The 27,542-nt window shown below is 43.9% G+C and overlaps 1 protein-coding gene across 1 annotated transcript in view; it reads right to left on the reverse strand.

The window, feature by feature from the left end:
• LOC309559874 (connector enhancer of kinase suppressor of ras 2-like) overlaps positions 1 to 27,542 on the reverse strand; it is a 655,275-nt gene that overhangs the window by 454,386 nt on the left and 173,347 nt on the right. Inside the window, exon 2 of the mRNA XM_082263301.1 lies at positions 9,564 to 9,727. Coding sequence (XP_082119427.1) covers positions 9,564 to 9,727 — 164 coding nt within the window. The remainder of the gene's footprint in view (positions 1 to 9,563; positions 9,728 to 27,542) is intronic.

A 27,542-nucleotide genomic window follows, 5' to 3' on the forward strand; every position in this document is an offset into this window, starting at 1 on the left:
CTGAAAGCTAAAAAAAATCTAATGTTACTAAGCTATTTTCTCTTCAGGTCGAAAGTGAATAAGGAAAATATCTCATTATGGCCACTAGATGGAGCTGATGATCAAAAATAATTGCTTTTATTTTTACTATGATCATCAGCTCCATCTCGTGGCTTAAATGTGCTTTTTTCCTGTTTCACTCTATTCTTATGCCACTAGATGGCGCTGATGTTTATAAATAAATGTTTTGTTTACTATGATCATTAGCCCAAACTACTGGCCGTAACGGGGTGCTTTCCTGTTTCAGTCTATTCTTTTGCCACAAGATGGAGCTGATGATCCTAAATAAATGCTTTTTTCCCCCCACTATGATCATGAGCGTCATCTAGTGATCATAATTCATGTATTTTCCTGATTGACTCTATTCTTCTGCCACTAGATGGGAGCTGATGATCCTAAATAAAAGTTTTTTTCACTAGGATTATTAGCTCCATCTAGTGGCCGCAATGCAGTATTTTCCTGATTCACTCTATTCTTGTGCCACCATATCGAGCTAATGGTCATAAAGAAAATTTTTTTTTCACTATGATCATCAGCTCCATCATTGTGGACAAGAGGGTCGGCTGCCCTGGGCACAGTGGGGATTTGTGAGGTTGTGGTAGAAGAGGTGATTTTGAGAGGATATTTGTACTAGGAGTGTGGATTTGTGTTAGGAGGGGGATTTAGGGGCGTGGGAAGGGTCAGTGCTGGGAGAGGGGAATTTGTAGGGGGAGGGGATTTATGTTTAGAGAGGAAATTTGAGGGGTAGAGTATTTGAGCAGGAAGGGGGTGATTTGTACTGGAAGAGGGGGAATTTTTGTTTAATGTATGTTTAGGGGGTAAGTAGAAAGATTAATGCTAAAAATAGTTTGGGGGATTTTTGCTGACACAAAATGCTCATACCTTTGGGGGGGGGAGGGTGACTTTTGGCATCTTCGCCCTGGATACTAGATGGCCTTGTCCCGTCACTGATCAGCTCCATCTAGTGGCCATGATGTGGTATTTTCCTGATTCACTCTATGCACTATTCACTTTTCCTGATTCACTCTACTCTATGCACTATTTTTGTGCCACTAGATGGAGCTGATGATTATAAATAAATGCTTTTTTTCTTTACTATGATCATCAGCTCCATCTACTGGTCATAATGTGGTAATTTCCTGTTTCACACTATGTATGTGCCACTCTATAGAGCTGGTGGTCATAAATATTTATTTTTTCACTATGATCATCAGCTTCATCTAGTGACTTCAATGTGTTATTTTCCTAATTCATGCTATTCTTATGCCACTAGATGGAGCTGATGATTATAAAATAAATGCTTTTTGTTTTTTTTTTTTACTATGGCCATCAGCTCCATCTAGTGGTCATAATGTGATATTTCCCTTTTTCACTCTATTTATGTGCCACTATTGAGCTGATGGTCATAAATATATATATATTTTTTTTCTCTATGTTCATCAGTTCCATCTAGTGGCTTCAATTTGTTATTTTCCTAATTCATGCTATTTTTATGCCACTAGATGGAGCTGATGATCATAAATGCTTTTTTTTTACTATGATTATCAGCTCCATCTACTGGTCATAATGTGGTATTTTCCTGTTTCACTCTATTGGGCTGATGGTCATAAATATTTTTTATTTTTATTTTTTTCACTATGATCATCAGCTCCATCTAGTGGCTTCAATTTGTTATTTTCCTAATTCATGCTATTTTTATGCCACTAGATGTAGCTGATGATCATAAATGCTTTTTTTTTTTTTTTGCTATGATCATCAGCTCCATCTACTGGTCATAATGTGGTATTTTCCTGTTCTACTCTATTTATGTGCCACTCTATTGAGCTGATGGTCATAAATATTTTTTATTTTTATTTTTATTTTTTTCACTATGATAATCAGCTCCATCTAGTGGCTGCAATGTGGTATTTTCATAATTTATGCTATTCTTATGCCACTAGATGGAGCTGATGATCATAAATAAGAGCTTTTTTTTTTTTTTTACTATGATCATCAGCTCCATCTAGTGGTGCAATGTGGCAATTTCTTAAATCATGCTATTTATATGCCACTAGATGGAGCTGATGATCATAAATAAATGCTTTTTTTTTTTTTTTTTTTTACTATGATTATCAGCTTTTTTTTACTATGATCACCAGCTTCATCTACTGGCTAGAATGCGGTATTTTTCTAATTAACACTTTTTTTTTAAATGCAGAATATCTTATCTTCGAGAAAAAATTGCCTAGTAACAGATTTTATATATTATATGATTTATTATACAGTTAAATACACATGATAGAGGTGGGTGGATGTGCCCAGGTTTTGTTCACCAGTAGTTTGGAGAATATTGTTTGCAATTTAGGGGAAGCCAAAATTAGAGGGACATTCTGTTGAAGCTTGTTGTTAAATTCTGCCCATTTTTGGAACTAGATGGTAAAATATTGTAAAAATAGGCAAACGAATATGGCATTACCATGGGGGAAATGTACCAATGCAAAATAAATAAATAAAAACAAATAAAAAAAACTATAAAATAACAAAAAACAAAAAAATAAAAAAAAACAAAAAAAAATAACAATGAATAAATAAATAAAACAAAACAAAAAATAAAAAATAACAAAAATAAAAAACAAAACAAAAAAAAAAAACAATAAATAAATAAATAAATATATATGTAATTGGCAAGTGGTTTGCTGTGGCTGTCACAGTTCTCATGATTACAAAACTATCCCATCGCTGGCCAATTTCTGTCAATATTTCATGAAGAATGAAGAGACGGAGATGGCAGAGCAGTGACCGGAACCAATGAGGGAGAATTGGCCGAAACGTAATAGAGACAAAACAAGAATATAAAATGTTTTACTACAACAATGATCAGACCACGGAGGACACACCATTGGTCAGCTGGAGGAGAGTTTATAGCAAGGCGGAGCCCAAATGTACCGGAGACAAGCCATAGAGTTCCATCCAATGAGGGGGCGGGATTAGGATTCTGCAGAGGATACAGAAATGCAAAACTGCCCAGCAACAGGAAAGTATAATGAGCCGAGCGAGGCCAAAATTCACTACAGATACTCCTACTGACTCCTGTATAATATATCTTATATCTGGAGAGCGGTGATGTCACTCCTGTATAATATATCTTATATCTGGAGAGCGGTGATGTCACTCTGTATAATATATCTTATATCTGGAGAGTGGTGATGTCACTCTGTACAATATATCTTATATCTGGAGGGCGGTGATGTCACTCTGTATAATATATCTTATATCTGGAGGGCGGTGATGTCACTCTGTATAATATATCTTATATCTGGAGAGTGGTGATGTCACTCTGTATAATATATCTTATATCTGGAGGGCGGTGATGTCACTCCTGTATAATATATCTTATATCTGGAGGGCGGTGATGTCACTCTGTATAATATATCTTATATCTGGAGAGCGGTGATGTCACTCTGTATAATATATCTTATATCTGGAGAGCGGTGATGTCACTCCTGTATAATATATCTTATATCTGGAGAGCAGTGATGTCACTCTGTATAATATATCTTATATCTGGAGAGCGGTGATGTCACTCTGTATAATATATCTTATATCTGGAGAGCGGTGATGTCACTCCTGTATAATATATCTTATATCTGGAGAGCAGTGATGTCACTCCTGTATAATATATCTTATATCTGGAGAGCGGTGATGTCACTCTGTATAATATATCTTATATCTGGAGAGCGGTGATGTCACTCCTGTATAATATATCTTATATCTGGAGAGCGGTGATGTCACTCTGTATAATATATCTTATATCTGGAGAGCGGTGATGTCACTCCTGTATAATATATCTTATATCTGGAGAGCAGTGATGTCACTCCTGTATAATATATCTTATATCTGGAGAGCGGTGATGTCACTCTGTATAATATATCTTATATCTGGAGAGCGGTGATGTCACTCTGTATAATATATCTTATATCTGGAGGGCGGTGATGTCACTCTGTATAATATATCTTATATCTGGAGAGCGGTGATGTCACTCTGTATAATATATCTTATATCTGGAGAGCGGTGATGTCACTCTGTATAATATATCTTATATCTGGAGAGCGGTGATGTCACTCCTGTATATTATATCTTATATCTGGAGAGCAGTGATGTCACCCTGTATATTATATCTTATATCTGGGGGGTGGTATATATAAAATGTAATATATATATCCTGGTCTGGTTCTTTCCTGCGGTGGAGAAGATTACGGAAGATGACCGCTCAGATTTCCTCCATCTTTGCCCTTCCCGCTCTCCTATAAATATCCGGCTGAGTGTCACTCGGCGCACTGAGCGGCACTGAAACACGAGGCTGTCAGGATGAAGATAGCTCGGCGGAGAGGATAATCATTCAATCGCTTCCTTTGTCGTCATCTCCAAGGCTCGCTCCCCACCATCTGCCACATGTGTGCATTATAAAAAGATTAGACATTGGATGGGGAAAACTGGCGGCACAGTGGTTGGGAGGACGCCGTATGGAAATCTTAATATCGGTTATAAATGACGGGAAACACAAATCCTACGGCAGGATCGGCGGGGTAGCGGCCATGTGAGGGAGACATCGGAAAATCGGACTGTCCTCCTGATTTTCTGGCTTCCTGGAACATGCCAGAAGAATAGCATTTCCAGGAATGGACATTTGGATCCAGAAGGAGGTATGAGGGAGACAATGGATACCGATCTTTATCCCCTAAAAGAAGTCCCCGTTTGTTCCCAATGCTTCGGGTTTGGCAACTCTCCACAAAGCAGGGGGGCCCTCCCCCCCCGGGGGCCCTCCCCCCCCCCCCCCCCCCCGAAAAAAAATGGGGCCATCCAAATTAAGAAATTCAGGTGAAAAGGAGCAAAAAAAGGCAAAAAATGATTGGCTCAAAAAAAAATCTAAAGCCCTGTTAGTAACAACTGGAATGCAAAAAGACCACCAACGCGTTTCGGGTTCAGTAGTCCCCTTCATCAGGGCTATTAATAATGTAGGAAGAGCAGATCCAGACACATTTCCAGAAATCATTCCTCCTATCAGAGATAAGATTTCTATCCAGGGGATCTGCGGGAGCCGCTCCAGGCACAATCACCGCAATCATTTCTCCTGTCAGAGATACAATTTATATTCAGAAGATTTGTTTTTTAGTCATATTACAAAATATTGCCGGGCCCTCCAATTCCTCATCTATTGATTTGTATTGTCTTGCCTCATATTGTAAAGCGCTGCGCAAACTGTTGGCGCCATATAAATCCTGTATAATAATAATAGTTATTCTTGCTACATTGTTTCAGTCCTGGTGATCTTTTTGTATGAATGTAACAATGTAGCAAGAGCAAGCCCAGGCCCAATCACATGACTCATTTCTCCTATCAGAAATAACATTTCTATTAAGGAGAACATACGCTATATTACCAAAAGTATTGGGACGCCGGCCTTTACCCACACATGAACTTTAATGGCATCCCAGTCTTAGTCCGTAGGGTTCAATATTGAGTTGGCCCACCCTTTGCAGCTATAACAGCTTCAACTCTTCTGGGAAGGCCGTCCACAAGGTTTAGGAGTGTCTATGGGAATGTTCCACCATTCCTCCTGAAGCGCATTTGTGAGGTCAGGCACTGATGTTGGATGAGAAGACCTGGCTCGCAGTCTCCACTCTAATTCATCCCAAAGGTGTTCTATGGGGTTGAGGTCAGGACTCTGCAGACATGGGAGTAAGTCACACATGTGCAAGTCGCAGACAAGTCTCAAGTCTTAACCTTCAAGTCTCAAGCAAGTCCCAAGTTACTGTTGCGAAAAGCAAGCAAGTCAAGTCGAGTCCCTGCTAGAAGTCAAGCAAGTCATTTATTTTGGTCAAGTCACAAATCAAGTCAAAATACCGATCTACCCCAATTTTCACCTTTAAATCAGATAAAAGTCAGTGGTCAGGGTCAGTGGTCAGGGTCAGTGGTCAGGGGTCAGGGTCAGTGGTCAGGGTCAGTGGTCAGGGTCAGTGGTCAGGGGTCAGGGTCAGTGGTCAGGGTCAGTGGTCAGGGTCAGTGGTCAGGGTCAGTGGTCAGTGGTCAGGGTCAGTGGTCAGTGGTCAGGGTCAGTGGTCAGGAAAGGTTTTTGTTTTATTTTCAACATTAACAAAACTGCTCAGTGCTTTTTTCTTGGCATATTAAAGAAACACTTTAAATGCCCAAACAGCTCAAAATCCTTCGTCCCGTCATCAACACCACAGTCACTAAAAACATGTTAAGTATTTCCATTGTTAAACAGCCAGTGTCCTAAAAATCAGAACACACTGAGGTGTTTTAAGTGACTGTGGTGTCAGAAACATAACAGGAATTAATTTTGCTTTAACACTTCTTGAGAAAATGCAAATATTTAATAACTTAAAAAAGTAAAGTCATTTCGAGTCATATGTCTCAAGTCAAAATCAAGTCGAGTCTTTTATTAATTTTAGTCAAGCAAGTCTCAAGTCCTCAAACTGGTGACTTAAGTCAAGTCATGTGACTCAAGTCCCCCACCTCTGGGACTCTGTGCAGGCCAGTCACTGGGGTGCTGGGATCACAGAAGGGTTACTGGGAGCACTGGGGTGGCCTCGCAGTCTCCGCTCTAATTTTTTACGAAGGTGTTCTGTGGAGTTGAGGCCAGGACTCTGTGCAGGCCAGTCAAGTTCCTCCAGCCCAAACTCACTCATCCATGTCATTATGGACCTTGCTTTGTGTACCGGACCAAATGATTTTGTGGAGGTGGGATTATGGTGTGGGGTTGTTTTTCAGGGGTTGGGCTTGGCCCCTTAGTTCCAGTGAAGGTGTCAGCATACCAAGAGGGCAGGCCAGTCACTGGGGTGCTGGGATCACAGGAGAGTTACTGGGAGCACTGGGGGTGGCCTCGCAGTTTCCACTCTAATTCATCCCAAAGGTGTGCTATCAGGTTGAGGTCAGGACTCTGTGCAGGCCAGTCAAGTTCCTCCACCCCAAACTCGCTCATCCATGCCTATATGGACCTTGCTTTGTGCACTGGTTGGCAGTCATGTTGGAACAGGAACGGGCCATCCCCAAACTCCTCCCACAAAGTTGGGAACTTGACTGTGTAGGCCAGTCCTGTTCCTCCACCCCAAACTTGCCTAATAATGTCATCCATTATAGATCTTGCATTGCACAGGCGACATACAGGTATGTGATTTTGCCTGTAGGAGCCACCACCCCACAGAATATACATAGTTATATAGTTAGTGGGGTTGAAAGAAAGACACCAACTGTCTCTAATTTCAGGCATCTATATATGTATCTCCTGAGGAAGCGAGCATTGTCTCACGAAACGCGTAGAAAATTTTTTATCATATATATACATTTCCACCTTGGATTGTCAGACGAAACGCGTAGAGAAATTTTATCATATATATACATTTACACCTTGGATTGTCAGTCATACTTTGATTTATGTAACTATGGAAACCCATGAATAGATTTATGTACCTACCAGTATGTCTATCAGAATTATTTCATTTGTATATATCAAAGTGTTTAAAATGTAATACATTTTGTACATTTTATACCTTGTGGTTTGTGTCTTACAAAGTCCCTTGGGCATTCTTCTTTATTGTATTCATACATATCGGGATACTTTTATACCCCTCATATGCCAGCTCTCTTCTGTGAAAAAAAGACATCAGTCCATCCAGTTCAACCCATGATAAGGGTGTGTGATAAGTGTTTATGTGAATAGTACATTGTATACCCCTGTATGTTGTACATTGTATACCCCTGTATGTTGTACATTGTATACCCCTGTATGTTGTACATTGTATACCCCTGTATGTTGTACATTGTATACCCCTGTATGTTGTACATTGTATACCTCTGTATGTTGTACATTATATACCCCCTGTATGTTGTACATTGTATACCCATGTATGTTGTACATTGTATACCCATGTATGTTGTACATTGTATACCCCTGTATGTTGTACATTGTATACCCCTGTATGTTGTACATTGTATACCCCTGTATGTTGTACATTGTATACCCCTGTATGTTGTACATTGTATACCCCTGTATGTTGTACATTGTATACCTCTGTATGTTGTACATTATATACCCCCTGTATGTTGTACATTGTATACCCATGTATGTTGTACATTGTATACCCATGTATGTTGTACATTGTATACCCCTGTATGTTGTACATTGTATACCCCTGTATGTTGTACATTGTATACCCCTGTATGTTTTACATTCTATACCCCTGTATGTTGTACATTATATACCCCTGTATGTTGTACATTGTATACCCCCTGTATGTTGTACATTGTATACCCCCTGTATATTGTACATTGTACACCCCTGTATGTTGTACATTGTATACCCCTGTATGTTGTACATTGTATACCCCTGTATGTTTTACATTCTATACCCCTGTATGTTGTACATTGTATACCCCTGTATATTGTACATTGTATACCCCTGTATGTTTTACATTCTATACCCCTGTATGTTGTACATTGTATACCCCTGTATGTTGTACATTGTATACCCCTGTATGTTGTACATTGTATACCCCTGTATGTTGTACATTGTATACCCCTGTATGTTGTACATTGTATACCCCCTGTATGTTGTACATTGTATACCCCCTGTATGTTGTACATTGTATATCCCTGTATGTTGTACATTGTATACCCCTGTACTATTCCTCCCCTTGACACCAATGATGGGGCATTATTCCTCCCACTGACACTAATGATGGGGCACTATTCCTCCCACTGACACCAATGATGGGGCACTATTCCTCCCACTGACACCAATAATGGGTCACCATTCCTCCCACTGACACCAATGATGGGGCACTATTCCTCCCACTGACACCAATGATGGGGCACTATTCCTCCCACTGACACCAATGACGGGGCACTATTCCTCCCACTGACACCAATGATGGGGCACTATTCCTCCCACTGACACCAATGATGGGACACTATTCCTCCCACTGACACCAATGATGGGGCACTATTCCGCCCACTGACACCATTGATAGGACACTACTCCTCCCACTGACACCAATGATGTCATTTTTTTACGATCACTGACCAGCAAGCCCATGACATACTCCCACCAATGCCGGAGCATTTTCTGCTCCCATTGGCCACAGTCCGGCCCCCCTGAAGCTTGAAGGGCAGTAAACTTTGTTTTGAAAGTTTGGAGATCCCTGATATAGATAAATAATAGATTGTATATATATGTATATATATATATATATATATATATATATATATATATACACACACACTGTATGAAGTTGTTTAAAGTGACATAGTCAAATACCCATGTGAGAAGCATCGGGTGGAATCCAATTTCAGGGCTCCAGCAGCTCCAGTCCATTAACATATTTTCATCCAAGCTTTTTCTGCCTAGAGAGGACTATAGAGCCTATGGATGAGGGAAAGGCAGCTTCTACCTGCAGATTCTCACACAGGCATTTTCCCAGGTTCCATTGACTGTATAAAACATTCCAGAAGAGATCGGTGCTCACCAGGGCGCACAGCAGGTCCACGGCCTCCAGGATCAGTTCCTGATGGCCGATCCGGGTGACTCCGAGCTCCTCCAGCTCCTGGTGGGTGATGTGTAGTAGCTGCTCCCCGTTGATCTTCTCCCGCTCAAAGTTTTTGATGTATTGCTGCAAGCAGTCGTCCAGCCCTGCGGAGGAGGAAAAGATGGGAAGGACGGTTACACAGGGAGAGATCTCACCGGCAGAAATCACATTCGGCCGCCATTAAAGAAGAACTTTGATTAAGCCAACCACATAAGCCCAATATCTTTTCTGACCGATAAGAACCCGTCCTGTATCAAGTCAACTCTGAAACTCTGATCTGCTACTATTTTGTTATTTTTTACCATGTGAAACATTGTATCCTTTTTATAGAACTTTTCTAGAGGGCCAATACAGGAGAAATGGTGCTTGATTAGCTGCTTCCCTGGCTACAGTAGCTAATAAATGACAGCTCTGAACCTGGAAGTGAATAAATCCTTGTCGCTTTCAAGTTTCTTCAATCCAGAGGAAATCAGAGAATGAATATAAGCTGATCTTTTCCCACCTGGCATTCTAAAACTGTTTACCTTGGTCTCAACAAGATTGTGCTTAATTAGCTGCTTCCCTGGCTACATTAGCTGAGAAATGACAGCATTAAGCCCGGAAGTGACAAAATCCTTGTTACTTCCAGGTTCCTTCATTACTAAGAAGATCAGAGAATGATCTTCTCCTGCTCGGCATTCAGAAACCGTTTACTGTGCTCCCACTCAAATGGTGCTTGATTAGCCGCTTCCCTGGCTATATTAACTGAGAAATGACAGCTCTAAGCCCGGAAGTGACAAAATCCTTGTTACTTCCAGGTTCCTTCATTGCAAAGAAGATCAGAGAATGATCTTCTCCTGCTTGGCATTCAGAAACCGTTTACTGTGTTCTCACTCAAATGGTTCTTGATTAGCCGCTTCCCTGGCTATATTAACTGAGAAATGACAGCTCTAAGCCCGGAAGTGACAAAATCCTTGTTGCTTCCAGGTTCCTTCATTGCTAAGAAGATCAGAAAATTGATTCTCAGATTCTCTCCTGCTTGGCATCCCGAAACCGTTTATTGTGGTCCCACACAGATAGTGCTTGAATAGCTGCTTCCCTGGCTATATTAGCTGAGAAATGACAGCCCTGAACCTGGAAGTAACAAAATCCTTGTTGCTTCCAGGTTTCCTCATTGCAAAGAAGATCAGATAATGGATACCATGTGATCTTCTTCTGCTCTGCATCCAGAAACCATTTACAGTGCTCCCACACAAATGGTGCTTGATTAGCTGCTTCCCTGGCTACAGTAGCTGAGAATTGACAGCTCTAAACCTGGAAGTAACAAAATCCTTGTTGCTTCCAGGTTTCCGCATTGCAAAGAAGATCAGATAATGGATACTCCTTGATCTTCTTCTGCTCTGCATCCAGAAACCGTTTACAGTGCTCCCACACAAATGGTGCTTGATTAGCTGCTTCCCTGGCTACAGTAGCTGAGAATTGACAGCTCTGAACCTGGAAGCGACAAAATCTTTGTTGCTTCCAGGTTCCTAATTGGAAAGGACATCAGAGAATGAATATTTCCTGATCTTCTCCCACTTGGCATCCTGAAACAGTTTACTTTGGTCCCACACTTTCCAAGACATACCAAAAAAGTGATCAGGGGGCTCTACTGTTGCCCGGATCATTTTTACATGACAGTCAGCTGGAGAGAACACCAAGCTCCAGGCTGTAACAGCTGCCATTACCTAGGGATCTTCAAACTACGACTCTCCAGCTGTTGCAGAACTACAAGTCCCATGAGGCAATGTAAAACTCCGACATGACTAGGCATGATGGGAATTGTAGTTCCTGAACAACTGGAGGACCATAGTTTGAAGACCCCTGCTTTAACCCTTTGACTTTTTAGAACATTTACAAATGTGCCTCTGTAGATATTCAATAAGTCTTTTTTGAGTTACAGTTTCTGCTGTGATCCCGGGACACAGCATTGTCGGGCCGAGATGTGGGACTGTCCCAGGCCAATCCGGGACAGTTGCATTGTCAGCCTGCAACAGGAAGCACTGTAACTTTATAACAGATTTTTTTTTTTTAAATGATTGTACACAGACAGGATACCACAGACACTGAAAACTAATGATGAGCCGAACACCCCCCTGTTGGGTTCGCACCAGAACATCTCGAACAGGGGAAATGTTCTAGCGAACATGCGAACTCTATTAAAGTCTATGGGATACGAACATGAAAAATCAAAAGTCCTCATTTTAAAGGCTTAAATGTAAGTTATTGGCCCAAAAAAGTGTACGGGGGACCTGGGTCCTGCCCTGGGGGACATGAATCAATACAAAAAATGTTTTTTATTAATGATCGTTTTTTTACAGGAGCAGTGATTTTAATAATGCTTAAAGTGAAACAATAAAAAGGAAAAATTCCTTTACATATTGTGCCTGGGGGTTCTCCTTAATGTTACTGTAAAGTGGCGTATCTGTACGATGTATGGAGCCTGCTGCAGCAATACTGACATTTCTAAAGGAAAAAATGTCATTTAAACTTGCTGGGGGGCTGTAATGTATTGTCGGCTCCCAGCAATACAGATAAAAAAAAAATTAAAAAAGGCGTGCGTCCCCCCCCCCCCCAAAATCCATACCAGACCCCTCGGGTCTGGTATGGATTTTAAGGGGACCTCCATTCCAAAATAAAAAAAAACGGCGTGGGGTTCCCCCTATAATCCATACCAGACCCTTATCCAAGCACACAGCCTGGCTGGCCAGGATGGGGGGGCGAACGAGAGCCCCCCCCTTCCTGAACCATACGAGGCCACATGCCCTCAACATGGGGAGGTGGGTGCTTCGGGGCAGGGGGGGCTATGCCCCCGGACCCCAAAGAACCTTGCCCCCATGTTGATGGGGACAGGGGTCTCTTCACGACAACCGTGGGCTGTGGTTGTGGGGGTCTGCGGGGGGGAGGCTTATCGGAATCTGGAAGCCCTCCATTAACAAGGGGCCCCCCCTATGTGAATGGATAACGGGTACTTTTTTTCTTTAAATGTTGGCACGTTTGTTTTCAGCAATTCTGACATAAACTGATATAAGCTGAAGTGCCTATATATATATATATATATATATACATACAGTATGTATATATATATATATATATATATACAGTATATATATATATATAGATATATATATATATATATATATATATATATAACTTTGTGGTATACGCTGCAGTCTGATCTCAACATACTGTAAAAGCAAAGATCTCTATCCCTGCCAGCAATGTATTATTAACTAAAGAATTCCACTTATAAACCACCTGCTGAGACCAAGGGATTCGAACCCACAACCTCGTATTTGCAAGCCTGGTATTCTACCAATTCTACCAGCTACGCCACCATCAAGCACTTTACGTTCGACTCGAACTCGAAGCTCATCCCTACTGATAACCAAACTTTAAACTTTTTTTAAAACAGCGATGAAAAGCGGACGCACTCAACGCCACTTAACGAAAGTCTAAATTTGCGTCTAGACTCGGAATTATCATCAGCCGTTCCTAGGAGCCGGTGGAATTCTCCCAAGACTCCGGAGAAGTAAGGAATCGTGTTGGACATAAATGTCAACAGGACACTCAGCAGCACTCAGCACTGGAGAGGGAGACGTTTCTAACTAAATCCCAAACCGGAGATTTAACCTCGTAATTGCCTCGCGCAGGAAAAGTTAAGGCGTTGTTCGGCTGCTCCGGAGGTAATTTATGGGCTGCGTTTTGTCGGTCGGTTTAAAATAAAGCGCATTTAGCTCTTCATTACCATAAAAATGTTTCTCCTGTAAAACTGACAATTTGCGAAAAATTGCGATCTCATTTCAGGACTGATAAACGGCTAAATATGAAGTAAACTCCTCATCAGCGAGACGCGCTCATTTGCATTTCACTGTCGAGTTTTCAAGCCGAACGCCACAAATAATGACTCTATCTGGTGCATTGATGATCTGGTCACGATTACAGAGCAAGGAAGACGTTTTCAGAGATGTATCGCAATGTAAACCTGCAGCTGACAGATACGCCTGAAATATGGGGGTGCATAATAAAAGAGCATCAGATATTCATACTAAATGAATACATGTGTGAACATTATACCTCCCGGTATTCATTACCTCTCACAGAGATCACAGCACTCCCCCCTGACAATGCTCTAATCTATTTTAGCCTCCAGAAGGATGGCACCATCTTTGTTCAGAGTCACCAACTACTTGCTGGACTGAGATGCCAGCTTAGAGATGACATTATCATGCAAATCCCAGTGTCTGTGCAGTTCTTGGCTGTGTTCACAAATGTCTAACACAGATCAGCCCCTGCAGCAGCCTATCACTTTGTGACTTGCTACAAAGTTACAATGTTGGAATCTGATGACTTTGGGAGGGGAAAGGGAATGAGGAAATGCTATTATCACTGACTGAAACTCAAGGGCAGATGAAACGTGTCTATGGGCGGGGGATGAAGAGTGGTTCTATAGGTGGGAGATAAAAGGTGGGTCTATAGGTGAGGTAAGGATTGGGGGGTCTACAGGTGTGGGGTGAAAAGCAGATCTTGGGTGGAGGATGAAAAGTGGGTCTACATCGTATGAGTGGGGGATGAATGATTAGTCTAAGGGTGGGGGATAAACGGTGGGTCCATAGGTGAGAGAAGAATGGTGGGTCTACAGGTGTGGGGTGAAAAGTAGATCTTGGGTGGAGGATGAAAAGGGAGTCTACAACGTATGAGTGGGGGATGAAAGATGAGTATATGGGTGGGGGATAAATGGTGGGGCATTAAAGGTGGGTCTATGGGTGGGGGATGAATGGTGGGGCTATGGGTGGGGGATTAAAATTTGGTCTATGGATGGAGGAAGAAACATGGGTCTTTGGGTGGGGAGTGAAAGGTGGGTCTATGGGTGGGGGATTAAAATTTGGTCTATGGATGGAGGAAGAAACATGGGTCTTTGGGTGGGGGATGAAAGGTGGGTCTATGGGTGGAGGAGTTAAGGCAGATCATTAGGTGGAGGGTGAAAATAGGGTCTATAGGTGGAAAAAGAACAGCAGGTCATTCGGTGGAGGATAAAACATGGGTCTTTGGGTGGGGGATGAAAAGTGAATCCTTGGGTGGAAGAGGAAAGGCAGGTCATTGGGTGGAGGATGAAAAGTGGGTTTATGGGTAGAGTAATGAAAAGTGGGTCCTTGGGTGGGGGATAAAAGGCAGGTCTTGGGTGGGGGATTAGAGGCAAGTCTTGGGTGGAGGCTGAAATGTAGGTCTTTGGGTGGAGAATAAAAGTGGGTCTATGGGTAGAGGAATGAAAAGTGGGTCCTTGGGTGGGGGATGAAAGGGAGGTCTTGGGTGGGGGATAAAATGCAGGTCTTTGGTGGAGGATGAAAAGAGGGTCTATCAGTAGAGCAGGAAAGGCAAACTATTGGGTGGAGAAGGAAAACTGGACCTACGGGTAGATGATGAAACATAGATGGGGGATAATTGGTGGGTCTATGAGTGGGGGATAAATGGTGGGTCTTTGGGTGGAGGATGAAAACTGGGTCTATGGGAGTAGGAAGAAAGGCAGGTCATAGGGTGGAGAATGAAACAGGTCTGTGGTAGGAGATGAAAGGTGGGTTTATGGGTGGAGGATTAAGGGTGGGTCTATAGATGGGGGATGAATAGTGGGTTTATGGGTGGGAGACAAAGTGGTTCTATTGGTGGAAAAGGAAAGACAGGCCATTGGGTGGTGGATGAGAAGAGGCTCTATGAGTGGAGGAGGAAAAGTGAGTCTATGAGTAGAGGATGAAAAGTTGGTCAATGGGTAGAGGAGAAAAGAGAGTCTGTAGGTGGGGGATGAATGGTGGGTTTATGGGTGGGAGATGAATGGTGAGTTTATGGGTGGGAGATGAAAAGTGGGTGTATGGGTAGAAAAGGAAAAGCAGGTTTTTGCTGAGTGGATAAGAAGAGGATCTATGAGTAGAGGATAAAAAGTTGGTCAATGGGTAGAGGAGAAAGAAGAGTCTATAGGTGGGGGATGAATGGTGGGTTTATGGGTGGGAGATGAATGGTCAGGTGGGTTTATGGGTTGGGAGACGAATGGTGGGTTTATGGGTGGGAGATGAAAAGTGGGTCTATGGGTGGAGAAGGAAACAGGTCATTGCCGAGTGGCTAAGAAGAGGGTCTATAAGTAGAGGAAAAAAAGTTGGTCAATGGGTGGAGGAGAAAGAAGAGTCTATAGGTGGGGGATAAATGGTGGGTTTATGGGTGGAAGATGAATGGTGGTTTTATGGGTTGGGAGATGAATGGTGGGTTAATGGGTTGGGAGATGAATGGTGGGTTTATGGGTGGGAGATGAAAAGTGGGTCTATGGGTAGAAAAGGAAAAGCAGGTTATTGATGAGTGGATAAGAAGAGGGTCTATGAGTAGAGGATAAAAAGTTGGTCAATGGGTGGAGGAGAACGGAGAGTCTATAGGTGGGGGATAAATGGTGGGTTTATGGGTTGGGAGATGAATGGTGGGTTTATGGGTTGGGAGATGAATGGTGGGTTTTTGGGTGGGAGATGAAAAGTGGGTCTATGGGTGGAAAAGGAAAGGCAGGTCATTGGTTGGTGGATAAGAAAAAGGTCTATGAGTAGAGGAGGAAAAGTTGGTCAATGGGTGGAGGAGAAAAGAGGGTCTATGGGTGAAGAACGAAAGGTGAAGAATGATGTAAATCCCGCTGCCTGTGCAAGCAAGGCCATCACCTTAGTCTTGGTGACACTAAAATGGCCTTGACCCCTTCTATCTAAAATATACACAGCCCGTTATACAGTAATTCCCGATTGACTACACTCTGTAGGAAAAGACGGCATCCAACTTGATTTTTGCTACCATTCAGAACGAATGTACAGTACAAGCCATTTCGAAAAAATTGCTCACCCCATAATTTGAAACATTCAAGGAATTTTAAAAACCTTCCTGTGTAATTCTCACACTAGAGGGTCACTTTAGTGGGCAGATCTTGTCCTCCATCCTGGAAGAAGAGCGAGCTAACAGACTAAATCCCGCCGTATTTTCCATCACAGGAAGACGGCGTTGTGTATAATTTCCAGAAAATTATAAAGGACACTCAGATTGTAATGAATGCGCGGGATAGTAGAAGCGGGAAGCCTGAAGGTCAGCGGATTTGTCATTGTCACTCTGTTCCCGGGACTGATAATCATGTTAGTTTAGGACGTGCTCCATGCTGCATGGGACAATGCTCCGGAGTGCGGTACGCGTTGTGCAGCAGAGTCGCCGGCTCCCACCGTGGCGGTGATATGGAGCGCAGAGCGGGGCACGCTGACGTGATTTATGAGATGCTGAGAACTGCAGAAAGATTGTGAATTGGCCTGTGAAGCCATCTTCCCAAGCAGAGGACAGATCTGCCGCCAAGACATCCAAGGTGGACATTTTATATCTTCTGTAGATTCGTCCTACGTTCTTCCCAGCAAACTCCCAATCTATCCTTCCCATTTTCCCAACATTGTCCCTCGTTATAAATAAATTTACTATTTACAGTATAGAGACTGGTTCAAAAAGTCTGGATGTAGCCAGGAACATTTGACTCCAGATCATAGGCGTGCGCACAGGGTGTTCCAGGTGTGCCTGGGCACACCCTAATCACCCCTTGTGGTGCAGATTCCCCCTGTTTAGAGCCCTGATATTTCACCAAAGCTCCCAAACTGGGCTAACAAAAACAACTACAGACACTGATCTCTACCCTACTGACACCATCAGTATATGCACAGGGATATGTGTTTGGGTTTTGGGGTGCACACTCTAATGCAATAGGCTGTGCACACCTATGCTCCAGATGTTTGATATGAGAGATGAAGCTCAGATTACACACCAAGCTAAATGATTGAGAAGGACTCATTTCCCATCATCTATGGTCCCGTCATTGCTATGAGGATGACGAATGCGGATATTTTGTATCTTTATTAATTGTTCCAAGGTTCCTCCCAACACAACACTACTTTTCATCAATAGCCGAATCTCTCCTTTCTGCTTTTCCCGGTATTGCCCCCCCCCCTTATAAATAAATGTACTATTTATAGAATAGGGATCTATTTAAAAAGTCTGGATGAATCCAGGAACATTTGACCCCAGATGTGTGTGGTATGATATGAAGCTCAGATTACACACCAAGCTGAACGCATTAGGAAGTCCCGTTTCCCCATCAGCTATGCTACTGTGAAAATGTTTTAGTTGGGTGTCCACTCACAGCCCACCTAGGCTCCGCCCTTTCTACAGTTTCACTCTGGAAAGAGTTAATAGTGTGTCTAAACTCAAAAACAAAAATACAGTATCTGACAAAAGTAAGTACACCCCTCACATTTTTGTAAATATTTTATTCTATCTTTTCATGTGACAACACTGAAGAAATGACACTTTGCTACAATGTAAAGTAGTGAGTGTACAGCTTGTATAACAGTGTAAATTTACTGTCCCCTCAATATAACTCAATACACAGCCATTAATGTCTAAACCGCTGGCAACAAAAGTGAGTACACCCCTAAGTGACAATCTCCAAATTGGGCCCAAAGTGTCAATATTTTGTGTGGCCGCCATTATTTTCCAGCACTGCCTTAACCCTCTTGGGCATGGAGTTCACCAGAGCTTCACAGGTTGCCACTGGAGTCCTCTTCCCCTCCTCCATGATGACATCACAGAGCTGGTGGATGTTAGAGACCTTGCGCTCCTCCACCTTCTGTTTGAGGATCCCCACAGATGCTCAATAGGGTTTAGGTCTGGAGACGCTTGGCCAGTCCATCACCTTTACCCTCAGCTTCTTTAGCAAGGCAGTGGTCATCTTGGAGATGTGTTTGGGGTCGTTATGTTGGAATATTGCCCTGTGGCCCAGTCTCTGAAGGGAGGGGATCATGCTCTGCTTCAGTATGTCACAGTACATGTTGGCATTCATGGTTCTCTCAATGATCTGTAGCTCCCCAGTGCCGGCACCACTCATGCAGCCCCAGACCATGACACTCCCACCACCATGCCTGACTGTAGGAAGACACACTTGTCTTTGTACTCCTCACCTGGTTGCCCCCACACACGCCTGACACCATCTGACACCAAATAAGTTTATCTTGGTCTCATCAGAGCACAGGAGATGGTTACAGTAATCCATGTCCTTAGTCTGCTTGTCTTCAGCAAACAATTCCCATCATGCCTAGCCATGTCTGTAAATGTCAGAGTTTTACAATGCCTCATGGGACATGTAGTCCCGCAACAGCTGGAGGGCCGTAGTTTGGAGCTTTCCTGCTTTAAATTAAAGAGAGAGAGTCTGAAAGCAAACAGCTGCTGCTGTATTCTCTCTTTGTTGAACCCATTGCACTCGGTGACACCGGTGACCCCCATTTCATGGAAGCGTACACAGATCGATCCGTGGGTCTTGTTGGTTGAGAGTGAAGGCAGATTTGTATAAGTCAGAAAAAAAAAAAATGCAGCCTGATAAGTAAATTAGCAGCCAGTGAGAGACATCGACTGAATTCCGCACTTTATAAATAGAACAGTGAGGGACGAATTGACAGAACAGCGGTCGGCCCCGAAACATCCGCAGAACTAAAATCTGAGCGAATTCTCCGGCTGTCAGCTACAAAGCCAATCAGCGCTGGGTCCAAAAGTGCAAAGTTCCTGTATGTAGAGGAGGGCTGAGGCGGAAGACCTCTCCGGCAGTGCGACGAATGTGTGCAGTGACGGGCCAAGCACGATCGAACGTCTCCCTATCAGTGAGGAGTTGCTGATAAACTCAATGACCTGAGTCTGCTGTATATACACTCACCGGACACTTTATTAGGTACACCTGTTCAATGGCTTGGTAACACAAATTGCTAATCAGCCAATCACATGGCAGCAGCTCAATGCATTTCGGCATCTAGACGTGGTGAAGACGACTTGAGGAAGTTCAAACCGAGCATCGGAATGGGGTAGAAAGGGGATTGAAGTGACTTTGAACGTGATATGGTTGTTGGTGGCAGACGGGCTGCTCTGAGTATTTCTGGGATTTTCACACACAACCATCTCTCGGGATTACAGAGAATGGTGGGAAAAAGAGAAAATATCCAGTGAGCGGCAGTTGTGTGGAGGAGAATGGGCAGACTGGTTCCGGATGATAGAAAGGTAACCACTCGTTACACCCAAGGTATGCAGAATACCATCTCTGAACACACAAGACATCCAACCTTGAAGCAGATGGGCTACAGCAGCAGAAGACCACACCGGGTGCCACTCTTGTCAGCTAAGAACAGGAAACTGAGACTACAATTGGCACAGATCACCAACATTGGAGAATAGAAGATTGGAAAAATGTTGCCTAGTCTGATGAATGGTTCAGGCTGGTGGTGTAATGGTGTGGGGGGGGGGGGGTAACAGTTCAGGCTGGTGGTGTAATGTTGTGGAGGCGGGGGTAATGGTTCAGGCTGGTGGTGGTGTAATGGTGTGGGGGAGGAGGGGGGGTAATGGTTCAGGTTGGTGGTGGTGATGGGGGGGGGGGTCTTGGCACACTTTGGGCCCCTTTAGAGGTATAAACCCCACCCCCTACCTGAGTATTGTTGCTGACCATGTCCATACCTTTATGACTACAGTGTCCCCATCTTCTGTGCAGACATACAATAAAAGCAGCCATTTGGGGGAGGTGACATGTGCGTGCACGCGCCACAGGAGTATCTGCACTCAGACTGCCAACATTCTTCCATCTGTATATTTAACTGACCAAAAGGGAGCAAATCAGTTCACAGAGGAGTTTTACTACGGAGTGAAGGATGGGAGGAGAGAAGAAGAGTGGCGTGATAGGACAATGACTGTAATAATCCCCTCCTTCCCCTCCTGCTGAGCTTAGACAGCTCTGTACTGATTATCAATTAGAGAGAGACAGTCTGAAAGCAAACTCCATGTACGTCTGACTGCGACCTTCCATGTCACTCTGAGCGGTGTGTATGATATTTCTTATCGCATTCTCCTATTACTGTACTTATTGATCTTTCTGTTCATTCCACCACGCAGTCACAATGATTACACACAATGATTACACACAATGATTACACACAATGTATCACACACAATGTATCACACACAATGATTACACACAATGTATCACACACAATGTATCACACACAATGTATCACACACAATGTATCACACACAATGATTACACACAATGATTACACACAATGTATCACACACAATGTATCACACACAATGATTACACACAATGATTACACACAATGTATCACACACAATGTATCACACACAATGTATCACACACAATGTATCACACACAATGATTACACACAATGTATCGGTTGGTGTTCCACATTCTTTTTGCTGCACAGCTCATTGATCTGTAAGGTGATGGAAGTGCGCCTCTGAGCTGATATTCTCCTGGACGCCATTGATTATTTTATTGTTTCTTTACCATGGTATTCTTTTTTTTTATATAATTTCTTAAGTTACAATTTTATCTCATGCTAATTATTCTAATCAAATTTATTTTTTTTGTATGGTACATTCACTATATTGTCAAAAGTATTGGGACGCCGGCCTTTACACACACATGAACTTTAATGGCATCCCAGTCTTAGTCTGTAGGGTTCAATATTGAGTTGGCTCCGCTACTTTGCAGCTATAACAGCTTCAACTCTTCTGGAAAGGCCGTCCACAAGGTTTAGGAGTGTCTATGGGAATGTTTCACCATTCTTCCAGAAGCGCATTTGTGAGGTCAGGGACTGATGTTGGATGAGAAGGCCTGGCTCGCAGTCTCTACTATAATTCATCCCAAAGTTGTTCCATCTGTGCAGGCCAGTCACTGCGATGCTGGGATCACAGGAGAGTCACTGGGAGCACTGGGGTGCTGGGATCACAGGAGTCACTGGGATCACAGGAGAGTTTCTAGGAGCACTGGTGTACTGGGATCACAGGAAAGACACTGAGGTGCTGGGATCACTGGAGATTCACTGTGGGCACTGGGATCACAGGAGAGTTTCTAGGAGCACTAGCGTACTGGGATCACAGGAGAGTCACTGGTAGCCCTGGGGTGCTGGAATCACAGAAACACAGGAAGGTCACTGGGAGCACTGGTGTGCGGGGATCACAGAAAAGTCACTGAGGTGCTGGGATCACTGGAGAGTCACTGGGAGGACTGGGGTGCTGGGATCACTGGAGAGTCACTGGGATCACTGGAGAGTCACTGAGAGCACTGGGCTGCTGGGATCACAGGAGAGTCACTGGGAGGACTGGGGTGTTGGGATCACAGGGAAGTCACTGATGTGCTGGGATCACAGGAATACAGAAAGGGCACTGGGGTGCTAGGATCAGAGGGACACAGAAAGGGCACTGGGGTGCTAGGATCAGAGGGACACAGAAAGGGCACTGGGGTGCTAGGATCAGAGGGACACAGAAAGGGCACTGGGGTGCTGGGATCAGAGGAACAAGGAAAGGTCACTGGGAGAACTGGGGTTCTGGGATCACAGGAACACAAGTGAGGGGCAGTGGGAGCATGGAGGATGCTTGGAAACAAGAACTCTGAGGACCACAGGGACACTGAAGACACCAGGAAGCCCAGGGGGCTCAGCAGCTGGCATATTGTTGAGTTTTTTGAGTGCCAAGCACAGGCTGCTGCATTGGCGACCTGTTGCTGAGGGTGACATCACTCCACCTGATGAAGGGGAGTGTTGTTGGCCCCTGAAACATGTTGGTATGAAATAAGAACCCCTTCACCAGGGCCATCTTTAGAAATCATAGGGCCCCATACAGCCTACCTTTAATCCCTATCCCTTCCCCTCCCTGCCCTTCTCCATTTGGTCTGGCACTCCTGTTGCATTTTTTTTTTTTTTTTGTGCTTTGGACAGTCTGAAAGCAAACAGCTTCTGTTTCATTCTCTCGTTGGCAAACCCTGAGTGCTCTGTGATTCCAACGGCCTGGGTGTCCCCCAAACCCTGAGTGCTCTGTGATTCCAACGGCCTGGGTGTCCCCCAAACCCTGAGTGCTCTGTGATTCCAACGGCCTGGGTGTCCCCCAAACCCTGAGTGCTCTGTGATTCCAACGGCCTGGGTGTCCCCCAAACCCTGAGTGCTCTGTGATTCCAATGGCCTGGGTGTCCCCCAAACCCTGAGTGCTCTGTGATTCCAACGGCCTGGGTGTCCCCAAGCATTAAATGTTTATTAACCTCAAATTTCAAAATTCTTTGAGACTTCAAATAAGAAAGTAAAATAAAATCCAACAAAACCGATATAAACTGATATCAGAGAAGGACGGACTTGTCGTGTCGAGTCGCTTCGCCTCCTGTGCGGGAAAAGATTTAAAAGAAAAAACTTTTCTGCCTCTGCCGAGAAATTAAAAAGTAAAGAAAAAAAAGTGTCCCTGGAAGGGAGCGTGAAATGGATTCTCCACATACAAAGATTTAATAAAACGGACAACACCAGCTTAGAAGTAGTTAAACAAGCAATATCGGCGTAGCGAATGAAATGATACAATAACGCGCAGAGAGCGAGAGGAGGCGGCATGGCTTCTATACTCCTGCTGGCCAACTTGGAGCCTCAAGGGCGCCCCCCGTCATGTTCAAAGGGCCACGCAATATCATTATTGATAGTCTGCGCTAAAGCTGAAAGTACCGCCCCATTCACACCGCGTGTAGCAGGCTCGCCATTTTGTGTGGGAGATTTCCACGCGATTCCACATGTCCCGCATAGGGCCGCCCCTTCACTACAATAGGCTGCCCTGTGCACTTCTTTCCACCAAAAAAAAATCCTTTTGTGGACAACAACCTTTACCCGTCACATGACAAATGCACCAAAATTGCATCGTGTTTGCGGCGTCGTTTAGAATAAATGCCGCATGATTTGGAATCGCGGGCAGAATTACATTGATTCTGCCCGCAATTCCAATTCCCCAACTGTGAATGGGACCTAAAAGCTTAATCTACTCACTGGCTGCTGCGGTATATGTCAGAGCTATATAAATATATAATAATAATAGTGTGTGACTGTGGGGGAGGGGACATTAGAGTGTAAGCTCCTCTGGTACAGAGACTGATGTGACTGTGGGGGAGGGGACATTAGAGTGTAAGCTCCTCTGGTACAGAGACTGATGTGACAGTGGGGGGGGGGGGCATTAGAGTGTAAGCTCCTCTGGTACAGAGACTGGGAGAGGGGACATTAGAGTGTAAGCTCCTCTGGTACAGAGACTGATGTGACTGTGGGGGAGGGGACATTAGAGTGTAAGCTCCTCTGGTACATAGACTGATGTGACTGTGGGGGAGGGGACATTAGACTGTAAGCTCCTCTGGTACAAAGACTGATGTGACTGGCTCAGTGTTCTCTGTACAGCACTGCGATATATGTCAGAGCTATATAAATATATAATAATAATAGTGTGTGACTGTGGGGGAGGGGACATTAGAGTGTAAGCTCCTCTGGTACAGAGACTGATGTGACTGTGGAGGAGGGGACATTAGAGTGTAAGCTCCTCTGGTACAGAGACTGATGTGACTGTGGGGGAGGGGACATTAGAGTGTAAGCTCCTCTGGTACAGAGACTGATGTGACTGTGGGGGGGGGGGGGGGACATTAGAGTGTAAGCTCCTCTGGTACAGAGACTGATGTGACTGTGGGGGAGGGGACATTAGTGAGTAAGCTCCTCTGGTACAGAGACTGAGGTGACTGTGGGGGAGGGGACATTAGAGTGTAAGCTCCTCTGGTACAGAGACTGATGTGACTGTGGGGGAGGGGACATTAGAGAGTAAGCTCCTCTGGTACAGAGACTGATGTGACTGTGGGGGAGGGGGCATTAGAGTGTAAGCTCCTCTGGTACAGAGACTGATGTGACTGTAGAGGAGAGAACATTAGAGTGTAAGCTCCTCTGGTACAGAGACTGATGTGACTGGCTCAGTGATCTCTGTACAGCACTGCGGAATACTTGTATAATAATAATAGTGTGTGTCTGCGGGGGAGGGGACATTAGAATTGCATTATTTGATATGTAAATGAGGTTCTAATGACATTCAGAGATAAATATGTCGGAGTTTCATGAGATCAGACTGGGTGACATTTCGGAAGAATAAATTATATAAGAGATATAAATACTCGGCCGGCTTCCTATCTGAATGTTACATTAATAAATATAGCGGTGATGATTGGTCTGCTGTGATTGGTGGAGGGGGGAGGGGGGCGGTCTGGCCGCTTCAATCCTGCCAACTACGCCCAATGTGAGCGGCAAACCGGGGGGCCCCCCTAGCCCTGCCACTGCTCCCGACCAGACTGGGGGGTCCCGAGTCTGAGCACATGGCCAGGAATTCTTTAGAACACGCTAGAACAGTGCTATCACATTCCAAAAAAAAAAAAAAATAATAATTAAAAATCAAATGGTTTCATAATTTTAGGGCAATTTGTTTTCTGCTACATATTTTTGGTAAAAAAAAAAAAAAAATCCCAAAAAGCGCATTTTGATTGCTTTGCGCAAAAGTTATCGCATCTACAAACTACGGGAAAGATTTATGTTGTTTTTATTTATTTATTTATTTTTTTACTAGTAATGGCGGCGATCTGCGATTTTTAGCGGGACTGCGACATTGCGGCAGACAGATCGGACCCCTAACTGGAATTTTTGACTCTTTTGGGGGGGGACCAGTGACATTACTACAGTAATCAGTGCTAAAAATATGCACTGTCACTGTACTAATGACACTGGCAGGGAAGGGGTTAACACCAGGGGCGATCAAAGGGTTAAATGTGAGCCTAGGGGGTGTTTTCTAACTGTGGGGGAGATGGGCTTGTAATATCAACACAGAGACCTGTGTTCCTGTGTTAATAGGAGGCACTCTGTGTTGATAGCAGAGAGAACAACGGTCTGCTGTTTTTACAATGGCAATCGCGGCCACCGGCCCCACACTTCGGCTTTGGCGCCTCGGCTTCCCCGCAGGCGAGTGGGTTCAGGAGCGCGCCCCTGGCCACAGGTCGCTCCTGCAAACCGCCGTACAGCTACGGCTATTTGTAGGAACCTGCCGCCGTAAAACTGCAGCGGCTAGTCGCCAAGTGGTTAAAGCAACGCAGTGCTGTTTTGCAAAAAATGGCCTTCTCAGGAAGGGGGGGGGCGGTAAAACCCTTCGGGGCTGAAGTGGGTAAATCACCTTTGGTTTAAAAAAACAGCATTATTTTAAAATGGTTCTCTATAACACACACATTCCCAACAATATGTTTACAGTTTGAATTCGAATGCAATTCGATGTAAAATTTGAGTCAAATTTTAATTCAAATTTTGGAACTTCAGAAGAATTTTGTTTCGTTATTCAGTGATTTTGGTAAAATTTGCTTGCGCTGTAATTCAGGTATTTGGATATATCCGAATCTCCAAATACTGGAAAAATTTGTCCGGATATCTCTTGGGAACGGAGCGAACGGCACACGTCTGAGTCCTGGTTCACATATATATGCGATCTCAGACATTGCATGTGATTCGGAGCGCACTTCTCTGCAAATCACATGCGATGTCTGTGCGATGCGAATTCAGCCGCACAGATTGTATAACTGAATTTGCATCGGATTCGGACAGAACACACAGGACCCTTTTTTGGGTCCGCACCAGAATCGGAATCGGATCGCATGTTGGTTCACGCCTATGCACTCCGATTCAGGTCCGAACTGACAGTTCCCATTGCGATTTGCGAACTGATCTGGGGGTGTCATTAACTTTGTATTGACACCCCCAGTGATTCGCATATGGCAATGTGAACCGCCTGCGAGTTGAATGTGATGTGGGAACCCACAGTGGAGTCGCAGGGGTCCCGCATCGCATTATGTGTGATCCAGCATTGAGGGTCAGGGAAATCCTTTGCACAAAATAAATTTAGTTCCCGTACAGAAGAGAAATGTCCGATTTTGGAAACTCGTGGCCTGCGACAGAAACAAACATTTACTGTAAAATTATTCGATCACATCTCAGCTGGTGCAGCCATTGTATCAATATTGGGAATATATATAGTATCAGTATTGGGAACATACAGTGCTTTGCGAAAGTATTCAGTCCCCCTTGAACTTTGCGACCTTTTGCCACATTTCAGGCTTCAAACATAAATTTATAAAACTGTAATTTTTTGTGAAGAATCAACAAGTGGGACACAATCATGAAGTGGAACGAAATTTATTGGATATTTCAAACTTTGTTAACAAATAAAAAACTGAAAAATTGGGCGTGCAAAATTATTCAGCCCCCTTACTTTCAGTGCAGCAAACTCTCTCCAGAAGTTCAGTGAGGATCTCTGAATGATCCAATGTTGACCTAAATGACTAATGATGATAAATAGAATCCACCTGTGTGTAATCAAGTCTCCGTATAAATGCACCTGCACTGTGATAGTCTCAGAGGTCCGTTTAAAGCGCAGAGAGCATCATGAAGAACAAGGAACACACCAGGCAGGTCCGAGATACTGTTGTGGAGAAGTTTAAAGCCGGATTTGGATACAAAAAGATTTCCCAAGCTTTAAACATCCCAAGGAGCACTGTGCAAGCGATAATATTGAAATGGAAGGAGTATCAGACCACTGCAAATCTACGAAGACCTGGCCGTCCCTCTAAACTTTCAGCTCATACAAGGAGAAGACTGATCAGAGATGCAGCCAAGAGGCCCATGATCACTCTGGATGAACTGCAGAGATCTACAGCTGAGGTGGGAGACTCTGTCCATAGGACAACAATCAGTCGTATACTGCACAAATCTGCCCTTTATGGAAGAGTGGCAAGAAGAAAGACATTTCTTAAAGATATCCATAAAAAGTGTCGTTTAAAGTTTGCCACAAGCCACCTGGGAGACACCAAACATGTGGAAGAAGGGGCTCTGCTCAGATGAAACCAAAATCAAACTTTTTGGCAACAATGCAAAACGTTATGTTTGGCTTAAAAGCAACACAGCTCATCACCCTGAACACACCATCCCCCACTGTCAA

Source organism: Pelophylax lessonae (assembly GCF_965119305.1).
Source record: "Pelophylax lessonae genome assembly, chromosome: 7".
NCBI classification, from domain to species: Eukaryota; Metazoa; Chordata; class Amphibia; order Anura; family Ranidae; genus Pelophylax; species Pelophylax lessonae.